A 20,290-nucleotide genomic window follows, 5' to 3' on the forward strand; every position below is an offset into this window, starting at 1 on the left:
ACCAAAAAAAAAAAAAAAAAAAAAAAAAAAAAGACAGCCAATGACCAAGACTGGAGGAAGCTTCTTCTACACCTGGGTGGACTGAGGTGAACAGAGCAAGAGCAAGGTGAGAGAGAACCTGTGGAAATAGGTGGGTGGAGTGGATAGGTGATTGCTCAGTGGATTGTTTCAGCAATGCCTGACAACTTGAAATCTGATACATGGAAGCCAAGTAAAAGTGCAAATAGAGATTAACTCTGCCAAGCTGTACCTCTGACCTTCACACCCACCTACACACACTGAATGAATGAATGAATGAATAAATAAATGAATGAATGAATGAATGAATGAATGACTTAAAAATGAATTCCCACAAACGCTGAATACAAAGTCAAGGATTTCAGGGGAGAAAATCCACCCTAGTTGACATCCAGCCAGTTCTAACCATGTATATATGTCTGCTCTCAAGTGGTCCAACACTCCCTTATCTAGATTTTTAAAGCCTGGCAAAGAAACAAAGATCTCTAACAGGATCTGGCGGTCATCAGCTTGATGCGGAGTTCAAGGCAGCCTAAAGTGTGACTCCCTGCAGTGGGCTAACTGGAGAGCCCATGCAGCCCCACAAAACCAAACTTTCCTGCTCAAAATCAAATCTGGATTTGCAAAACAGATCCATGTGTTCTTGGCCTCAAGTACACTGTATATATACATTACAAGAATTTTCCCCAAGCTGAAACTTTTATTTCCTTGTTCCTTCTCACTTGAAAACACAAGACAAGTCTTCAGATAAATCCCAAGGCTTCTTAGTCAAAGCTTCTTATTCAATAACCACTACTGAAAAGGGAACAGTAATTTCAGATAACATTACCAAATTATTGGTTCTTGGTTCTTAATTCCATCTCTCTATCAGTGTCATTTCCCAGACAGAACAGTGTAACAATCCTTTTCCTCTGATGGACAGCGGGATAATGACAAAGAGTCTACAACAAGGGAATCCCAACTTCCTATACTTTCCATCCTTATTTTATGAAAAGAATATAAAAGACATTGACAAACAAAAACTGGTGGTTTTGACCAGTCTCACTTAGAAAACTCCAACCAGAGTTCTTGTAAATACTGAAGCCCAGAAATACATTATTCTCTCTCTCTCTCTCTCTCTCTCTCTCTCTCTCTCTCTCTCTCTCTCTCTCTCTCTCTCTCTCTGTGTGTGTGTGTGTGTGTGTGTGTGTGTGTGTACATGACTGGAAAGATCAGAAGAAAACTGCACAAGTTGGTTTTTGCACAAGTCAGTTTTCTCCTTCTACCCAATGTCCCGAGGAGTGAATCCAAACTTGGCAGCAAGTGCTTTTACTCACTTAGCCATCTCCCCGGCCCCAGAAGTACACTCTATTTACTCACACCAAGAGATAGCAGTGATAAAAATCCAAGTGCATTTTGGTGTGGGTCAATTTATCTTCCCAGAGTGAGCCATGTGGATTCCGACATAGCCAAGGACTACTAAACTGAACTTGGATGGGATTTTTGAAAAATCTGTGTCCTCAGATCTCAAACATGGACAAGCTTCACATGGGGATTTCACACTGGTCCTTTTCAGTACTCTCAGGAATCCCATAGCTCTCCCCTACCTGACCACCTAAAGGAGGCTAAATAATTATCTAAATAATTACATGTGCCCTGGAGCTTTTCTATGGGCTGATCAAACTCAGCAGGTTGAGTCATTAAAAGCTTAAATATCCTACCTTTGCCAGCAAGGATTTTCCTATTCTGAAATCTGCTGTGAGATAAAGAAAACAATATTCTATTCTGATCAGTACACTCATGTCTGGGTAAATTCTCTCCATGTCTGTCTGTACCTGGCTTTATGCTTTACACATCTCCAGATTGTTTTAATTATTCAGTTTCATCTTTCTGCCTCATTATAGGCACCACTGCCACCACCCTCCTCCCCATCCTGTTTGTTTTGTCCTGTTTGGGATGGGATGACAGGATGGTTCAGTTCACCATGTAGACCGTAGTAGACATTTGACTTGGATCTTCTCCATGTTTTCTGCAGACACTAAGATCAACACTACCATTCTGATTATTTTACAATTAAACAAATATTAAAAGGACATTCATCAGTAGGTGGACTTACATGAGTAAGTGGACTTACCGTTTCACACGCCCAGTACTGTCCTGACTCAGTTCTTTCATTTTTTCTTCTATTTTGTTCAAAAGCTACAATTAAAAAGAAATCATTGGGCTTAGCATATAAACTGCACAGAACAGCTAAATTACAGAGCAAAGGCAAAAGGCTATGCTGCCCGCATTGTGATAGCAGCCCATCACACGCCCCTTTGTGCCTACTGGGAATTCCTGCCCTAGCCCAATTTCGGACTCCCCCACTAACTCTCCCTCATGATGCTGCCCTGACCACAGTCTGAATATTACCAAGAGAATAACTGCGAAGAAAGCTAAAGGATACCGCAGGTGCAAAACTGCACACAAAGGTTCTACATTCCCTCCCGTAGAAAGTGAAACCTCTTCCTTGCATTCAGCAAGTTGAAAGGAAAGCTAACAGCTTTACAAACCAGCTGATAATTAATCTTCTGTCAAACTACTTACATGAAGAAAGGCCAGTTTAAATTTCAGCTAACCTGAAAGTCAACATTCATGAAGCTAAGCAGAATTTAAGAACCTTAAATCTGGGGAAATAAAAGGCACAACATTTTGAAAGGGGAAAGAAAAATGAAAACCAACGCTGTCAGTTTCTTGTTTTCCTTGTGCGTCGCTGTCGTAACTCTGAAGGTCCAGCAACACCAATCCATGGGGATAAATCCTCAAATTGGCAAAGCTACAAAAGAAAGTTTGGTTTTACTGTTACAGACTATTACCAGGAAACTTCAAAGAGAAAAGATGCAGCCCCAATCAAGACTAAAATGACAGTTCTTTTTTTCCTTTGATGCCAGATACTTCTCTGACCTTTTCAATTCCAATTCAGAAGTGGGAAGTGGGCCATGGTCACGTGTGGAAGATTTAGAGGCCAGGGCCAAACACTGAGCTTTTAATTTTACTTCTTGGGCCCTGATTCATAGTATCCAAGTCTATAAATTGATTCACAGTCTATGAATCTGAATGTGCATGTATATGTTGGGGAGGGGTTGGCCATGAGTCCCAGTCCACCTCCCAAGCACTGAAACTACAAGAACATGCCACCCTGCTTTTGTACATGTGTTCTCAGGGGGAACACAGACCCTCACAAGGCAAGCACTTTACTACCTGAACTATCTCATCCCCTGTGAGCATGTGACTTTTAGTTCTGTTTTTGGTTTTCCTGAGCATGAGGACTGTCCTGGGGAGTCTCCTTCATCCAACAGGTGTTAACTAAAATTAGTTTCTTGACTAGCTAGGAGTAACACTTTATACCCACTTACTCTTCTCCAGAATTGGAATTTTGTCTGGCTTGAACTTCCTAAGCACTTGATTTTTACAAAGGGTCTCTAGGAGCTTCTGTCAGGTTTAGTTACCTAGAAGGAGGGGAACATTGCAAAGGGCAAACTGGGCTCTCCCATTAACCTTCAATGTTCCTTAGGCTGGAAGGCTAAGAATGATGTGCATTTTGGAAGAGTTGTTCAAATACAAAAGAGAAGAATGTGTGACAGCAATCTGTATGTTTAACCTAAAAACTTTCTGCTAGGTGGTGATGACACATGCCTTTAATCCCAATACTTGGGAAGTAGAGGCAGATGGAACTCATCTGTCAATTTGTGACCAGCCTGGTCTACAGAGAGTTTCAGTACAGTCAGAGCTGTTACACAGAAAAACCCTGTCTGGAAAAACAATAATAATAATAATAATAATAATAATAATAATAATAATAATGAAATAAAAATTTACTTTCCATACTGGTCTATCTTTTTTTCTTCAATTGGCCTCAGGGACTCACCTGAAGGTATTATTTAGACCTGAAAACAGACATCTCCTATCCTCCCACAGATGCTTAAGTGTTCTGTATACAAATGGAATTGGGGCTGGAAAGATAGAAAGAGCCTTGTTTGCTCTTCTAGAGGACCTGGATTCAATTTCCAGCACCCACAAGGCAGTTTCAGAACTGTCTGGTCTCCACAGGCACTACATGCAAAAGGTCCAAAGATATACATGCATGTAAGGCACCAAAAGCACAGAAAACTAATCAACTTTTTAAATAAAAACCTGAGGCAGGTAGAGCTTGCCTACAGAAGCTTGGGATGTGGCTAAGATGGGGAATTTTCACCTCTAGGTGAAAGCAGCCTATCAAGCAGCAGAGTTTTACATGCTCCAATCCACAGCAAAAACAGGCGACAGTGACAAAGAGACTGAATATGGGCCTACATGACACACTGGACTGGAGGACAGCTGAAGGCCCTCTGCTTTTGGAAGCCTCCGAGGTAACTGAAGCAGAACATAGGAGAGTTGAGGAAGGCTGGCAGCTCTGCTGAATTTAGGCCACCCTTAAGTAAGAAGTTATCACTTCAGATATATATACATGGAGGCTGGCCACATAAGCAGAATACAAGTCGGGGCTTGCCCTATTTTTGAGAGACACTCCCCCTACCCAGCTCATGCCCCACCCTGTTAGTCCTCTCTTCTGCTTTCTTGTTACGTGTATTCTATTACCCTGTTTCCTACCTCTAGGATCTCTTCCTCCTTCCTCATCATACCCTTCCCAGTTTCATGACTGACAAACAACAACACACACAAACGTGTGTGCAATTTTTAATGTAGTTTCCATGTGAGATAAATCACACAGCTTTCACCTTCCTGAGCCTGACTTGTTTCTATCCTGTGTTTTACTATGCAACAGGAGAGAAGGGGACTCTGATCCATACCCACTGCAGCAGAAGCTCTAGAGAGTGGGGTGGGGGGGTGGGGGGTGGTGTTCAGAAATCTGTTTTAACCAAATCTATCTAGATCGTTGCCTGCCAAGTGTCACACTGCTTCTGTTTGCTACCGGGGTCTTATTTTGGTCCTAGCCACACAGGAGAATCACTAGGGCTTTAAAGAAATACACAGATCCAAGTCCAGTGGCTCTGAGGAGAAATGCCTGGGGAGGAGAACTTTGTGAAAGCACTGAATTTTACCCCCTCTCAAAGATGTCAAAGGAGAAAAGAAAAAAGCTTGGATATCATCCCTAGCCCTGATTTTATTCCTATCTAAATCCAAGATATCACCTTACCTGCCATTTTTGTTTGTGTAGGTTGCTAAATAGCCATGGTCCTGCCAGGTGTGCACTGACTCTGCCATCCCCTGCTCCTGAAAGATGGACTGAAGGCCTTTCAGAATGGCCTCACTGTCAGCTGGAAGACAGGAAATAAGGGAAGGTAATTAGGAAAATGACATACAGAAGAAAAACTCAAGGCTGGGGTGTAGCGTTCACTAGCAGAGCATTTGCACAACATCGTTGGGGCCCTGGATTCCATGCCCAGCATCACAAAACATTAAAATTAAATAAAAAGTAATAAAAGCTAATGTGACATGATTCGATGACTAAACCTTATAAGAAAGTCTAAACATTCTCCACCCTGTATGGAAAGGCTACCCAATAAGAACATGATAACTGACCACAAATAGGTTTGGCAAAGACACAGGGAAATACAACTGAACATAAATATGTTTGCCAAAGGCACAGGGAAGTAACCATTCAATGAAACTAAAGATTACAAAAGAATGAGATTCCATTTTAGGCTAAATAAATTAATGGGAACACATAGTCCTAGCAAAGGGGTGCGTACCAATTATTGATGAGTCTCATTAGTAATAGGGATTTTTTTTATTTTTTTCTGAATGTTTACAAAAGGAAACTGTTGCTGATAGACATGAAAAATAGATACTGGTGGTATCCAGTAACATACTTGGAAACAGCAAAAACGGAACACTCTCAACAGAAGGAACTACTGGGTTGTGAGCATTGCACCTCTCCATCCTGCCCCACCTCACAACTTATCCCTCAAAGTAGAGTTTGGCATGATGAACTAGCTGGACATACACGGTGGCTCTGGGGGCTGAGAAGGAGAATCTGCCAGGAGTTCAATACCAGCCTGGCTACAACAAAATAAATCTGCATTCATTAACCTCCAACAGGCTCATTTGGCCAAGCAAGGATCTTCAACATGGCAATACAAGAGCAAACTTCAGTTTATCCTTCTGCAATTATATTTGCAAAGCAGTCATTCCCTGATAAAGGTAAATGAAGAACCAATTCCAAGGGGAATTACTGTTCCTTCTAGAGCTTCTGTAGACTGGCTCCTCATGGAAAAAAAGAAAAAAGAAAAAAAGAAACAGGCCTTTACTAGGAAAAGTCTTTACAAATGTAATTGAATTTCATATCACCAGATAAGAGCATCTAGACTGTCTTAAGTGGGCTTTAAACCCAGTGTCTTTTTAAGAGACAGAGACACAAGGAGAAAGAAGGGCAAAGTGAGTTGATAGCCAAACTGGAACTTAGGTCACCTCAAAGACAAAGCCTCAAATCAAACAGAAAGGGAAGGACACAGAAAATGTCATACACCTTTCCCAACAAAAGCAGCTGGGAATAATACAAGCAGCAGCCCAATGAATCACTGAATTCTCTTCCTAGCAAAACTGTACCTTTGGCAAACCCTTTCGGCAGAAAATAATCCAGTTTGCTTTGCTCTTTTGAAATTGGTTTTAGGAAAGAAAGGCTGAACTGTGTCTCCAGAACTACAGCATTTAAGACAACCTATATCCCCTAAAAAGTAGTCCTGGGGGCTGGAGAGATGGTTCCATGGTACTGGCTTCTAAAGGACCCGAGTTTGACTCCCAGTACCGCATGGTGACTCACAACCATCTGTAACTCCAGTTCCAGGAGGGCTCTGACACCCTTCTGGCCTCTGTGAGCATTGCATGCATCATGATGCACACACACACACATTGTGCTGGTACAATGTCAACTTACGTCAAGTTGACACAAAAACTAGAGTTACCTGAAAGGAGGGAGCCTTAATTGAGAAAACGCCTCCATAAGATTCAGTGGCTGCAAGGGGGCTAGAGAAACGTCTCAAAGGTTAAGAGTACTTCCTGGGACCAGAGGTTCAATTCCCAGCAACCACATGGTGGTGGCTCACAACTGTCTAATTCCAATTCCAAGGATCCAGCACACTCACTAGACATACATACAGGCAGAGAACCAATGCATATAAAAACAAATCATTGCAACTTTAAAAAATCAGCTGGGCAGTGGTGGCACATGCCTTATCCCAGCACTCTGGAGGCAGAAACAGGTGGATTTCTGTGAGTTCAAGGCCAGCCTGGTCTACAAAGCAAGTTCCAGAACAGGCTCCAAAGCTACAGAAAAATCCTTTCTCGGGGGGAAAAAAAAATCAAATCACCTGTAAGGAATTTTCTTAATTAGTAATTGCAGGGCACCATTGTGGGTGGAGCCATCCCTGAGCTGGAGGGTTCTATATAAGAAAGAAGACTGAAGGAGCAAGCCAGTAAGCAGCATCCTTCCATGGCCTCTGCATCAGCTCCTGCATCCAGATTCCTGCCCTCTCTGAGTCCTTGTCCTGACTTTCTTCAATGATGAATAGCAATGTGGAAGTGTAAACCTAATAACTCTTTCCTCCTTCCCAACTTGCTTTTTGGTCATGGTGTTTTGTTCCAGCAATAGAAATCCTAACTAAGACACACATGCAGGCAAAACAGCCATACACATAAAAAGGGGGAAAAGGCATTTGATTTGCAGTTTATTTGGCACCATAGCCTGATGTCAGTCCACTGTGCAAGTGACTGAGCTAAGCACAGAGCAAGAAGGAAAAGAATACCCAGACCAACAGAAGCTACCCGAATTGTGGAAATCACTATGTCATTACACATTCTTCCTTGGCTAGACAGATGTTTTCTGTTTTTAGAGTGTATAAAACAAATAATCACTCGTGGTAAATGGCCTCACAGCTGTGTTCTTGTTGGCATGCTACAAAACAAAACAAATGGAAGGGGAAAATCCAGCATTATCCTAGCTGTGATGGACCAAGCTATGCGATGGGCCAGGAACCTGGCCTGGGGATCTAGTATAAACTCAGTTACATGGACCAAAGAAATGGCATGCCTTAGATGTTGTGCAAAGTTCTGGATTGCTGGCCAGCATAGTAGCCACCCATTTTTCTCACTGGCACAAGTAGCCGAAAAGCAACAAACATATGAACTAAAAGCAGCTCTCTGCAGGTCTGAATGAATGTATTTCTTGCAGGCCAATTCTTTACTTGCTCACAAGCCCAGTGTGTTTGTGTAGCTCCTGATTCCTGTGGGTGTCTGCATGTGCCAGCCCTGCCAGGAAGGTGTCTATAGGGAGCTATTGGGCTCATTCTATTTGCTTTACTGCCCATTTCTCTTCACATTCATTTGCTTCCTGAGCTAGGGCCTCTCATATTATCCCTGCTGCTTCCAGGCTCTAAAGACTCCAGATGGGAGCATGGGACTGAACAGTACCCCGCCCCTATATCCCTTTATAAGAATCAGGGTATCATGGAAAAACCACAAGTCAGAGCTCTGAGCTCCAGTTCACTTAAAGTTGGGTGGTGGCTTACTCATCTTGATCTCAGGTGCTCAAAAGATGTTGTACAGATAAATAAAATCCATTTTCATTTGGCTAAATTCAATCATTATTACTCTATCTCTGCATTGTCTCTAAACCATCTAGATCAGTAGTGTTCAATCCTAAGTGCACATTATAATCACCTGGAGAATCATTAAAAATTCCAAGCCATCTGCTTAACCAATTAAAAACCTGAGTGTGGGACCCAGGCACACAAAAGTTCCCTGGGAATTTCCAATGTGTAGTTGATCTAAACCATCATATGCAAAAGAAAAAAAGAGCTGAGGGTATAGCCCTTACCATGTGAAGTCTTGAGTTCTATGTCCAGTGCTAAGAAATAAGGAACCTCTACCCAGCATTTTCATACTAAATACATTCACGTTCAAAAAGTTATAGAACATACTCAAGGTGTGGATTTGATAAAAACATACTATTTGCACGTTTGAAATTCTCAAGCCACAAAAATAAAGCCTAGTCAGTTTCAAAGTTTGAAGCTGGTCAGAGCTGTTTAGACTCTATCTTAAATAAACAAACATAAAGTCTATACTGTAATTGAAGTCATAAGTGTCCTATGAAATGCTCTAGAAAATGCTTTGTAATTATTGAGAACCAAACCTTCATTCCTGTCTAGTGCACAACATATAACTTGACCTCCAAAACTGGGTTTGCTTTATCAGCATTCCTCAGTAATCAAATTGGGGGTGAGAGAAATGATGTGCAAAGGACCAACTTGTCCCTTTCAGGACTAACAATCCCCAGTCATACCTGTCAGATGCCAAGGATGCATGTCTCCTTGCAACAAAAAAAAGTGCCCAGCTGGCCCAAGTTCAGAAACCAGGGGAAAGAGAAGTAAGACTTTTGAGAACTACTAGATACTCTACACATAGTGAAATGAGAGTGAAATCTGAGTATACCCAAATTTGACAAACAAGGTAGGACAGTTGCATCATAAATGCCTTCAAATCAGGAGAAAATGTTAAGATCTGAAGGCCAAGAGATATAATGTACTTTGAAGTAGACATAGTAGTTCAAAGTAGGCCAGCAAACTGCTGTTCGGCAGTTCTGAGAAAATTCATTACAATGGCTGGGCAAGAGGGCTGAATTATATAATATGACCTTTGAATTATTACTAAGAATCTTCCAAAATGCTCCAAAACACTGTATGACCTCCTCAAGGGTAAAAGTGTTTCCTTTGTCTAATGAACAACACAATGTCCCCATTTCTAGGATGCTGTCTGCTTTGTTTACTTGACATTAACTTATGATGATGATGTGGTCCACATATACCACCACAAAAAGGAGAGAGAGAGAGAGAGAGAGAGAGAGAGAGAGAGAGAGAGAGAGAGAGAGAGAGAGAGAGAGGACAATAGGATGGACCTAAATTTCAGGCTGGAGAGACAGCTCAGTTGATAAAGTATCTGTTATACAAGAATGAGTTCAATCCCAAGAACCCATTTTTAAAAATTAAAGCCAGGCATAAAGAGAGAGAGAGAGAGAGAGAGAGAGAGAGAGAGAGAGAGAGAGAGAGAGACAGGCAGGCAGGCAGGCAGGCAGGCAGGCAGGCAGACAAAATTAAAGCTAGGCATGGAACATACCTCCCCAGTGTTGGTACAGCTAGGAAGGTCCCTGGGGCTCACTAGCCAGACAGCCTAACCTGAGCCCCAGACCAGTGAAAGATTCTGTCTCAAAAAGTATAAGGTAGAAAGAACCTGAGGAATGACATACAAGATTGACCTCTGGCCTTCATACATACATGCACACATATCCTCTCCCTCCCCCTCCCCGTGTGTGTGTGTGTGTGTGTGTGTGTGTGTGTGTGTGTGTGTGTGTGTCTGTCTGTCTGTCTGTCTGTCTGTCTGTCTGTCTGTCTGTCTGTCTGTCTGTCATCTCTCACTGCCTCATTTTCTGCTAGGGATCCATTTACAGGACTCTCTTTGAGAACCTCCTCCTCTGACCCTCGCTCCAGATGGCTGAAGGCCAAACCTGTCTATGCTGCTGGTCTCCACCTCCTGGACAACTGTTCACACAGTTGCAATCTGAAATCACAGTCTGGTTCATGATGTCCCTTCTTCTAGTTACATAGGATGAGGTTCTGTAATCTCAAAATCTAAAATTTACATTCCTCCAAATGGGACAGTTTTGAGGACTGACATAACACTAACAGATAAATCAGCATCTGGTCTCAGGTGGCAGGACAGCCAAACCTTAAGTGTACTCAAAATATTCTGTGAAATTATAAAACCAAATTCAGACTGTATAAGTTATATAGGAAACACAAAGAAGTAAATAGCTATAGCACCATATTTAAGTGTTGTAGTTAAACTTGTATCCCATCACCAAATCTGTAAATGTAAATATTCAAAAAATAAATAAAAAAGTATAATCTGAACCATTTCTGGACTCAAGTATTTCTGGTGAGGGATACTCTACTCATACCATTGGCACTTAAGATGTCTCCAAAATGGTCCCCTCCTACCAACCTTTTCCTACAAACCCCTAACACAGCCTCTCCCCCACCCAAACTCCCTGGCTGAAACACATCTCACTTAGAGACCTAACTTCCTCAGCCATAAATAAAATAGAGCAGCTGCTTGTGCTGCCATGGGGTAAGCAACAGGTACACTGTAACAACCTTAGGAGCCCAAGGAGACATACTATAAAAACCCAAGATGCTGATAAAGACAGGAAACTTGTCATGCCTTCAAGTTATAATCCAGGTCCTTCTTCATTTTAGGGGTCAAAATACACCTCATCAAACTTGAGTGCAGTAGAAGTTGTCCTGGGAAATTTGGCAATTCTAACACATGGAGAAGAGGCTTATTCGGCACTTGAGACTTTGTGTGTGGCTTTACACTTTTCAAATTCAAAAAATACTCAGGAAAACTATGGCTATGGACACACTGAAAGCCTTGAGAAATGTCTAGAGTTGTAAAACTCCCACTGTATCTTGTGAACAGATGCTGTCTTTCATACAGAGGCATGGGACTCCACAGCCAACTCAGCTGGTCATCCCATGGGCATCTTAAGTCTCCTGTGTAAAAGGAAGGAATTGAAACAAGTTTTTTTTGGTCTGCACTGTTTTTGGCTTTCACATTTACACAGCATCTGGCTTCTGAAATGGGGGGTGGTTGTGAATTTCTATTCTGGTCAAGCATATTTTTAATTATGAAGCCTGAGAATTCCATATACCTCATCATTAATCCCCACGAAACTGCTCTCCCACAGTAGGGCTCAAGCCATTGAAACTCCATGGGATGTTTATCCATTCTCATCATCACTGGCTACAGCAACTACAGCCTAAGCCACTCCAAGGGCCTATTCTTGGTATTTCCAAAACTCTGAACCTTTTACACTGAGAGGCAGCACTCTGCAGCTGCCTGAGGGGGAACTACCACACACAGAAGTTCTTTCTCCTAAGCTGCAGACTAACTTTAGTGAGTTTTCAGAACTAAAGAACTTACGCTTAAGCCATGAAGTTTCCTTCACACATAAACCAGTTTGGGGTTTTTTCTTGAAAGACCTATAAACCCAGAAGAGGACACAAGAACACCAGAATACAATCCACTTTGAAGTCCCTTAAACATTCTCCTTAAAAGCCATTTGTGGAGTCTAACCTTGGTGGTGGTGGTAGTGGTGGTGGTGGTGGTAGCAGTGATGATGACCACTCTGCAGCAGGCATTGGTTCAAACATGTAACTGTACACTGAAATGCATTCTATGTGGATTTTGTCAATCCAAAAGGAAGTGTGTGTTCAGGAATTACCAACATCACGGACACGATTCCTTTTGTAAAAGACTATATAGCACCACCCATAGGCTTCCTCTCACCCAAGCTGGCAGCTCAGCATTCCCTTAAGTTTCCAGAAATTTGTTGGTCTTTCGGGTTGGTTGGGCATTGTTTGTTTTGGGGGCAGGTGTGGTGGGGGTTTTTTGAGGGCAGTATTATAATTTGTATTTATTCATGTGCATTTGTATTTTTTGTCTACATGTGCATATACATGTGTGCCAGAAGAGGGAATCCGATTCCCTGGAGCCAGAGTTACAGGCAGTTTTGGGCCACTCATCCAAAAGGGGTACTGGGAACTGAACTAGAATTCTCTGAAGAACAGCAAGGCCTAGCCCTCTCCAGTCCCTTGTTTTTTTGTTTTTTGAGACAGTCTGGCTATGTTGTTCAGGCTAGGCCCACAGTCTTAGACTCAAGAGATCTCCTGCCTCAGCCTCCTCAGTAATTGAGAATACAGGCATGTGTCACTATGTATGTGTGTGTGTGTGTGTAACAAGTGTATGTATTTGCACAGCTTAAAAGCCTTCACATTAAGGAATTCTAAATTATATTTATATTTTCTAACATTTTTAACTTCAAAAGGCGTCTGCCCAGATTTCAAGAAATTCAGAAACCCAGTAAGTTTCCAGGGATTAAACTGAAAGTTGAAACAGGTGGTTCCTGGGCCAGTCAGCCTCTGGCAGCTTGGTTTTATACTTCCAAATCCAGGCCCTCCGTCCCCCTCCGTCCCCCCTCCCGTCCCCCCTCCGTCCCCCTCCCGTCCCCCCTCCCGTCCCCCCTCCCGTCCCCCTCCGTCCCCCTCCCGTCCCCCCTCCCCTCTCCCTCTCCAGCTGCATGGTAATTAATCACGCCAAACAAAAGCAGATATGAATGTTTGGTGCAACATGACTTGTAACAACCAAAAAGCAGAAACAACACAAATGTCCATCGAGTTATAAATGGATACGCAAAATGTGCCATACCCACACTGTTAGCTGTTATTTAGCCATAAATGAAACAAAGTACAGATACAGGCTACATTCAACATGGATTGATCTCAAAAACATAAAGAAGCCAGATACAAAGGACTACAAAACATACAATTCTGTTTCTATAATATGGTCATAGACACAACTCCAAAAGTATGCTAGCAGCTGCCAGAGCCTGGGAGGAATCACTGAGAAAGACATAAGAACTAGGCTGATGGCTAAGGAGTAACAAGGTTTCTTTCTGAAGCAATGAAAGTGTTCTAAAACTGATTATAGTGATGTTCACAGAACCCTCTGGATATTATATTGAAAACCATCATTCAACCCAGGGAATCATATATCAAACTGCAAACTGAGTTTTAAGCGAAGCAAAGAAACCTGGCCCCAGCAATTCTAACAAGCTAAGGTTGACCTACAGGGCCTCATTGTTCTAGTAATCTAGGGTGGTAACTACAGGCTTAGGTCAATGGCTCTTCTCAGCCTTAAAGGAGCATAAGACCAGTTAGGTAGACAGCTACTCCTTAGTGATTACCAGGCTTTAGCAGAATCAAGCAACAATCTGACCTAAAGTAAAAAAGACAGGACACAAAAATGAAGAGAGATGCCAGCTTTCATCTTGTTTTTAATTATCTTGTGGACCCAAGTAAAGACTCAATATACCTTTAAGAAAACACAGCGTTAGTGGCGAACGCCTTTGATCCCAGCACTCAGGAGGCAGAGGCAGGCGGTTCTCTGAGTTCAAGACCAGCAGAGTGAGTTCCAGGACAGCCTCCAAAGTCACAGGGAAACCCTGCCTCGAAAAAAAAAAAAGAAAGAAAATACAGGTTCTGGGCTGGAGAGATAGCTCAATGGTAAAAAGCACTTGCTGTTGCTCTTCCAGAGGACCTACGTTCAGTTGCCAACACATCAAGAAACTCACCACCACCTAATTAATTCCTGCTCCAAGGGATTCCTATGCCTCCTTCTGGCCTCTTCAGGCACCCAAACATACAGTTACACACACATACACTTAAACAAACTAAAAACCTTTTAAAACTACAATTTGTGGGCCGGGCGTTGGTGCTGCACACCCTTAATCCCAGCACTTGGGAGGCAGGGGCAGGTGGATCTCTATGAGTTAGTTTGAGGACAGCCTGGTCTACAGAGTGAGTTCCAGGACAGGCTCCAAAGCAATACAGAGAAACCCTATCTTGAAAAACCAAAAAAACACAAACAAACAAACAAACAAAAAACACAATTTGTGGTATCTGATACTATGTAAACCATAACTTAATAAAGATGTAAGAATAAACCCAAAGAAATGAGCTTTCCTATTCCTGTTTATGCAGAGATAACCAAGGCAAGAGAGAGAAAGTTCCTCTAACACAAGTCCCTGGTAGGCTCAATCACAGCTGCAAGACACCAGGTTAAGGGGCTACAGGGAGTCTCTTCCATTCCTTCTCATCACACAACAAGCAATGTCTAAACAACACTCTGCCAAGTTCACTCTGGGGACAGTGTGAGAGGACCACAGGGCTATTCCTGTGGACCAAGGCTGCTGCAGACACACTGTCAGGCTACTGTTCAGTCATGGAAGACAAGTATGGCTGCAAAATGCAGACTAGGTCTATGAGGTCAGCAATTTTAAGTCATGGTTTCTGGTGTTCATAAGAGCAACCCAACCAAGCTAATAAAAATTATACTGGCTCTTTCCTAGGAAGACCATTTGCTTCATAAAACTGGGGGTCTGGAAAGGGAGACAAGGCCAGGTCTTGATGCACCCTCATAGTCTATGCTTATTTAGAAGAAGAAAGCAAACTCCACTTTTCCTTCTAACCTAACCTATGGGAGAATCTAGCCTAGGTAGAGAAATGCAGCACAGCAGGCTGTAAAATGACTCAGTGAGTAAAGGTGCTTGCTGCTAAGCCAGATGAACCTGGGTTTGATACCTAGACCTCACATAGGAGAACCAATTCCTGCTGCTTGTCCTCTGATCTCCACAGGCACACTGTGGTTTAGGCACCTGGCACCAGTGCACATTCATGTACACACACACAAAGTAAGTAAACTAAAAAATGTAAAATTGTTCTAATTTTTATTTTTAAATAACTTATTTTGAAATTATAATTATGACATTCGCCTCTTTCTTCTCCCTAAGCCCTCCCATTAACACCACACACACCACCACTCCCCACCCCCCCCCCCACCTCCTCCCCCACCATTGCTGTTTTTCAAATTCATGGTCTCTTTTCTTATTTATTGTTACAGACAGACACAGACACAAATTCATGGTCTCTTTCCTTATTTATTGTTACAGACAGACACAGACACATACTCCTAAATAAATTCAACACACTCAGTCTGTATGATGTTACTGGTATGCATGTTTTCAGGACTGATCATTTGGTATTAAATAACCAATGTGTGCTCTTCCCGGGGGAAGACTATTCATACCGCCCTCAGGATTCCTTAGTTGTGTATAGTTCTTTGTCTAGCTAGGGTTAAGGCCTCTGAGCTTTTGTCCCCATCCACATTAGCATATCTATGGGTGTCATCCTTGAAACTTTTAATTTTTACAAAGCAAAGGAGTGCTGGAGAGATGGCTCAGGGGTTAAGAGGCCCTGCTGTTGCTGTTCCAGATCTGGAGTTTGGTTCCCAGCAACCATGTGGCAGCAAATGGCAGTCTGTAACTCCAGGTCCAGAGGCTTCTGAGGGCACTGCAAACATATGGTGCACAGATCCAAAATGGAGGCAAAAAAATCCATATGTATAAAATAAAAATAAATTAGCCTTTTCTTCTTTTTTCACAAAGACTAGGGATGGAGACTTTGCTAAAGCCTGCCTTTTATTTTGGTGAAAGATAGTGTTAGTTTGTATGAGTTACTAGACCAGTGGTTCTCAACCTTCCTAATGCTTCGACCCTTTAATACAGTTCCTCGTGTTGTATGGATCCCCAAAACACAAAATTATTTTCATTGCTACTTCATAACTGCAATTTTGCTAGTGTTATGAATTTTAATGTAAATATCCAATATGCAACCTCTGTGAAAGGATTACTCATCCAAAGGAGCTGCAACCCACAGGTTGAGAACCACTTCCTTAGCAGGTAAAAGACGCCTGCTGCCAACCATGACAACTTGAGTTGCATCCCCAGAATCCACTTGGTGGAAAGAGAGAATAGACTCCCAGGAGTTCTCCTCTGACCTTGGTACCTATTACACATGTCATGACACATTGCTGCCCCCTTCCCCCCCCCATAAAACAGGTAAATGACATGGGGTTTGGAGTCCACCTGTTTTACCATATCAAAGCTGTTAACCTCTGTGCCTTGCTGATCTGGGTTTACTGACAGTGGTGAAAAGAGATATGCCTTGTTTCCCTGTTTTCTATTTGCTGCTATGTAGACTTTGTAGATGTCCTTTAAGGAGTTGTGAAAGTTACTCTCAAATCTCTTTTCCTTTATCTTGAAGAGGTGTTAAATTTTTATCAAATTACTCTTTCTATCCTAATTCAGTATGATGGTGTGAAGTTTTTCTTTGGCCTATCAATAAGCGGATCAGATTTTTTTTTTTCTGATAGCTTTCTCTTTTTGGACTATCTTTGTCTGGTTTTGGTATTAGAGTATCACTGGCTTCATAAAATTGTGAGGCCTTCTCTTCTCAGCTGTTTTCTAGAAGAAAGTATGACAAAACAGTGTTAATTTTTCTTTGAATATTTGTTAGAACTCTTTAATGAAACTCTGTAGCTTCAGAATTTCTTTGGAGTTCTTTTAAAAATAGTTTTAAATTACACTTATTTATCTATGTGTTTATTTATGTGAGATAGACTGCAAGCATTTGCAGAGGTCAGAAGACAATGTGTGGGAATTGTTTCTCTCCTACCTTGTGGATCCCAGGATACCAAACTTAGCCTGTCAGGCTTCGTGGCAAGTGTCTTTACCTGCTGAGGCATCTCAGCTGCCTTTCTTTGGAGTTTTCACACTACAAATTAAGTTCTCTCTAGTTGTAGGGCTGTTAAGATATTTGCCAGTTCATAGTGACTAAATTATGGCAGTTAGTATTGTTGGAACTGGCCCATTTCTTTTGGAAGTTGTCAAATGTGTGTCTGTGTTAGGTTTATAATATTCCCCTATCCTTGTAGTGCCTGTGGGGTCTGAAACAGTAGCTCGTTTTGCTGTTGTTGTTTTTAGTTTGGTTTATTCCTAGTATTGGCATTCTGACTTCTCTTTTTCTCTTTCCCAGCCTTGCTGGTCTGCCATTTCCCTAATTTACTTTTTCTCTATCATGGAAATGTCTTCACTAGTTGCCAGTGTTATTTCCAAATACTCCATAAACAGCAGGCATCTTAAATAGGTGATTGATGATTTTCTCTAACATTTAATTAATAAATTGGTGAGTTAACTGCAGGAAATAGTGCTTGTGTTATTTGAGGCTAAGTTCTAAGAAGCCACTTCTAAAATTCAGATTGTCACACTAGGGCTCAATGTCCTTGTTGATTAAGACTTTAGAGCTAGAAAAGAACATAGACTCAGAGGCCAGCAAATTAAAGTCCTTGGGCAAATCCTGCTTAGCTGCCCTGGTCTAATCTGACCCTCCAGCTAAGCATTTTTAAAGAGTTGTAATACAATCTCAGGTAAAGGCACTTTGACAATCTGGGATTTGAGGCCTGATTGGCCTGCACCACCTTAACACTGGACTATGTGGACCTTTTCAGAAAGTTTCCCTACTCCTCTGCCTTTAAGTCACAGAAAGCCAGTGAGGTTGATTGCCCCCTCTGAGTCATCTGGAAACATTTGGAAGTACAGGTTCCCAGGCCCCTTACATGGCCCTTTTCCCATCTGGAATTTGTCACAGCACATAGCTCTGTTCATGCTTAGATTGTTTTGACTTGTGTCCCTTTGTCTTCTATATCTCTCTATTATTGTCCCATGCCATTTGTATTTCTCTCACCTTCTAGGTTCTGAGTAAGCTACTTGAAGGTCCATTGTGAAGGTCCTTACACAAATATGAATTTTGCTGATAGTACTGTGGGGAAAGCTTCTTGACTAATAGTTCCTGCAAAAAATTATTTAAATGTTTAACCTCTTTGAATGCTGTCTCATTGTTGATTCACAGTCTGTCACATAATCAGAAAAAAATCTTTGAATTGTTCATGGAAACACAGATAGCAATATTAGGAAGATGACTGGAAAGGAATTCGGTCAACTTAGAGTTAGTGGGTTGTGAGAGGCCAGAGTGGCAGTGCATGTCTTTAAACCAGGCATGTAAGAGGCAGAGTTCCAGGCCAGCCAAGGCTGCATAGTGAGATCCTGCCGATACTCTTTTCCTCCTCCTAAAAGTAGTAGTAGTAGCAGCAGCAACAATAATAATAATGGTGGTGGTAATGTTAGTCGATAGAAAGCTGGATAGTCATGATGTTGGCAAAGGTCTAGGGTGGCAATCCCATTTTCTTCCTCTTTTGCTATTGAACCCAGGACCTTTGTGCATGCTGTGCAGGTCCTATTTCCCTGAGTTATATATCTCCAGCTATTTTTTGGAGGGGGAGCTATTTATTTTAAGTAAGACAAGGCAATCTTCCTCATTCTCCTAAGAATTTGTGATTACAGGCATGCACCACCAGGCCTGGACAATTCCACACTTTTTACATGTTCCCTTTCTAGATGGATTTAAAGGAAATTACCATTACTCTCCTATCCGGGGGCAGCCTGAGATGTGCCCCAATGCTCTGTGATGAGGGAATGAAGGAAGTGGTGGCTGGGGACCTTTTATACCTCACAAAGAAGACAGCAATGTTGCCATCAACAAAGGAAGGGGTGGCTATTTGACCTGGTCAGATGTTTTCTTTTAAAGTTCTCTTTTGCTGTAGCCTTTTCCTCTTCTGAATGCATGCTGAAGCTGCCGTACCACAGGGTGACTTGTGATGCTTGACTGAGTCCTTCCTAGGTGTCAGGTGGCTTAGTTATTCAGTGTCTAATAAGCCAGTGGTTCTCAATCTGTGTGTTGTGACCCATTTTGGAGGTCACATGTCAGATATCCTGTGTGTCACATATTTACACTACAATTTATAACAGCAGCAAAATTACAGCAATGAAATAGCAATTAGATTTTTATGGTTGGGGTCACCACATCATGAGGAACTGTATTAAAGGGTCACAGAAATAGGAAAGTTGAGAGCCACTGCTCTAGTAGTTCTATGCCAGCCTAGTCTATGTAATGAGTTCCAGGACAGCCAAGACCACATAGTGAGGGGTTGTCTCAAAAAAGAAAATAAAAGGATAAATCTATAAATGACTACTTCAGGAATTTCTTTTTCTGCAGCCTCTTCAAGCCAGATTCCTTATTCAAAGAAAAACAAATCACAAAACATGTTGGGTTTTATTTCTTTACATTTGTTTTGGGTGTAGACTTACTTAAGGACAAAGAATCTGAGGGAGTTGGTTCTCTCCTATCACATGGGTTCCAAGGTTTGTATCAGTTGAGCCACCTGCCAACCCAGTTACTTTGTTTCTTAAGTCTTACCTTATTTTTATACCTCAACCCAAGAGAAGTTAAGCTGATGGCACGTTCTTTCTTCTCTCTAACACCAAAGCCCCCAGCTGCAGACTGGACAAACTAGAAAACATCTAATGTTTATACAAGAAGGCATAGGGTATCTCATTGCCAACACTTCAAAACCAGAACTAAAGTATGATAATGTGAGCTTCAACATTAAGCACTATTATAAAACATGACACTTTATAAAATGTACTTTCCCAAGGACTGATACAAGACATTGGTCCTGAAAATAATTTTTAAAGAGTTTTTTCTCATTAAGCTACGTTTCAGAAACCTTCTACATTCAACTCTATGTTCTAAGGCCAACAGAAAAATCAGGAAGTCCCTTGGACAGGCATATCACTCGGCCTGTTTGAACACTATGCTCTGTACTCCTAGAAAAGAGAATTCAGTATTAAATAGAGCAGCAACATAGACATTGCTCAGGATTCTCACTAAAGAAATTTCAATTCTGG

At 41.8% G+C, this 20,290-nt stretch overlaps 1 protein-coding gene across 2 annotated transcripts in view; it reads right to left on the minus strand.

The window, feature by feature from the left end:
• The window catches only part of Sms (spermine synthase), a 48,238-nt gene that overhangs the window by 19,160 nt on the left and 8,788 nt on the right, over positions 1 to 20,290 (minus strand). For both annotated transcript variants that reach the window (XM_027432645.2, XM_027432643.2), the window contains exons 2-4: positions 5,174 to 5,294; positions 2,719 to 2,812; positions 2,132 to 2,196 (exon numbers count right to left, since the gene is read on the minus strand). In XM_027432645.2, the coding sequence (XP_027288446.1) occupies positions 2,132 to 2,196; positions 2,719 to 2,812; positions 5,174 to 5,294 (280 nt within the window). The remainder of the gene's footprint in view (positions 1 to 2,131; positions 2,197 to 2,718; positions 2,813 to 5,173; positions 5,295 to 20,290) is intronic.

This window comes from Cricetulus griseus, chromosome X (assembly GCF_003668045.3).
Source record: "Cricetulus griseus strain 17A/GY chromosome X, alternate assembly CriGri-PICRH-1.0, whole genome shotgun sequence".
Lineage (NCBI taxonomy): Eukaryota > Metazoa > Chordata > Mammalia > Rodentia > Cricetidae > Cricetulus > Cricetulus griseus.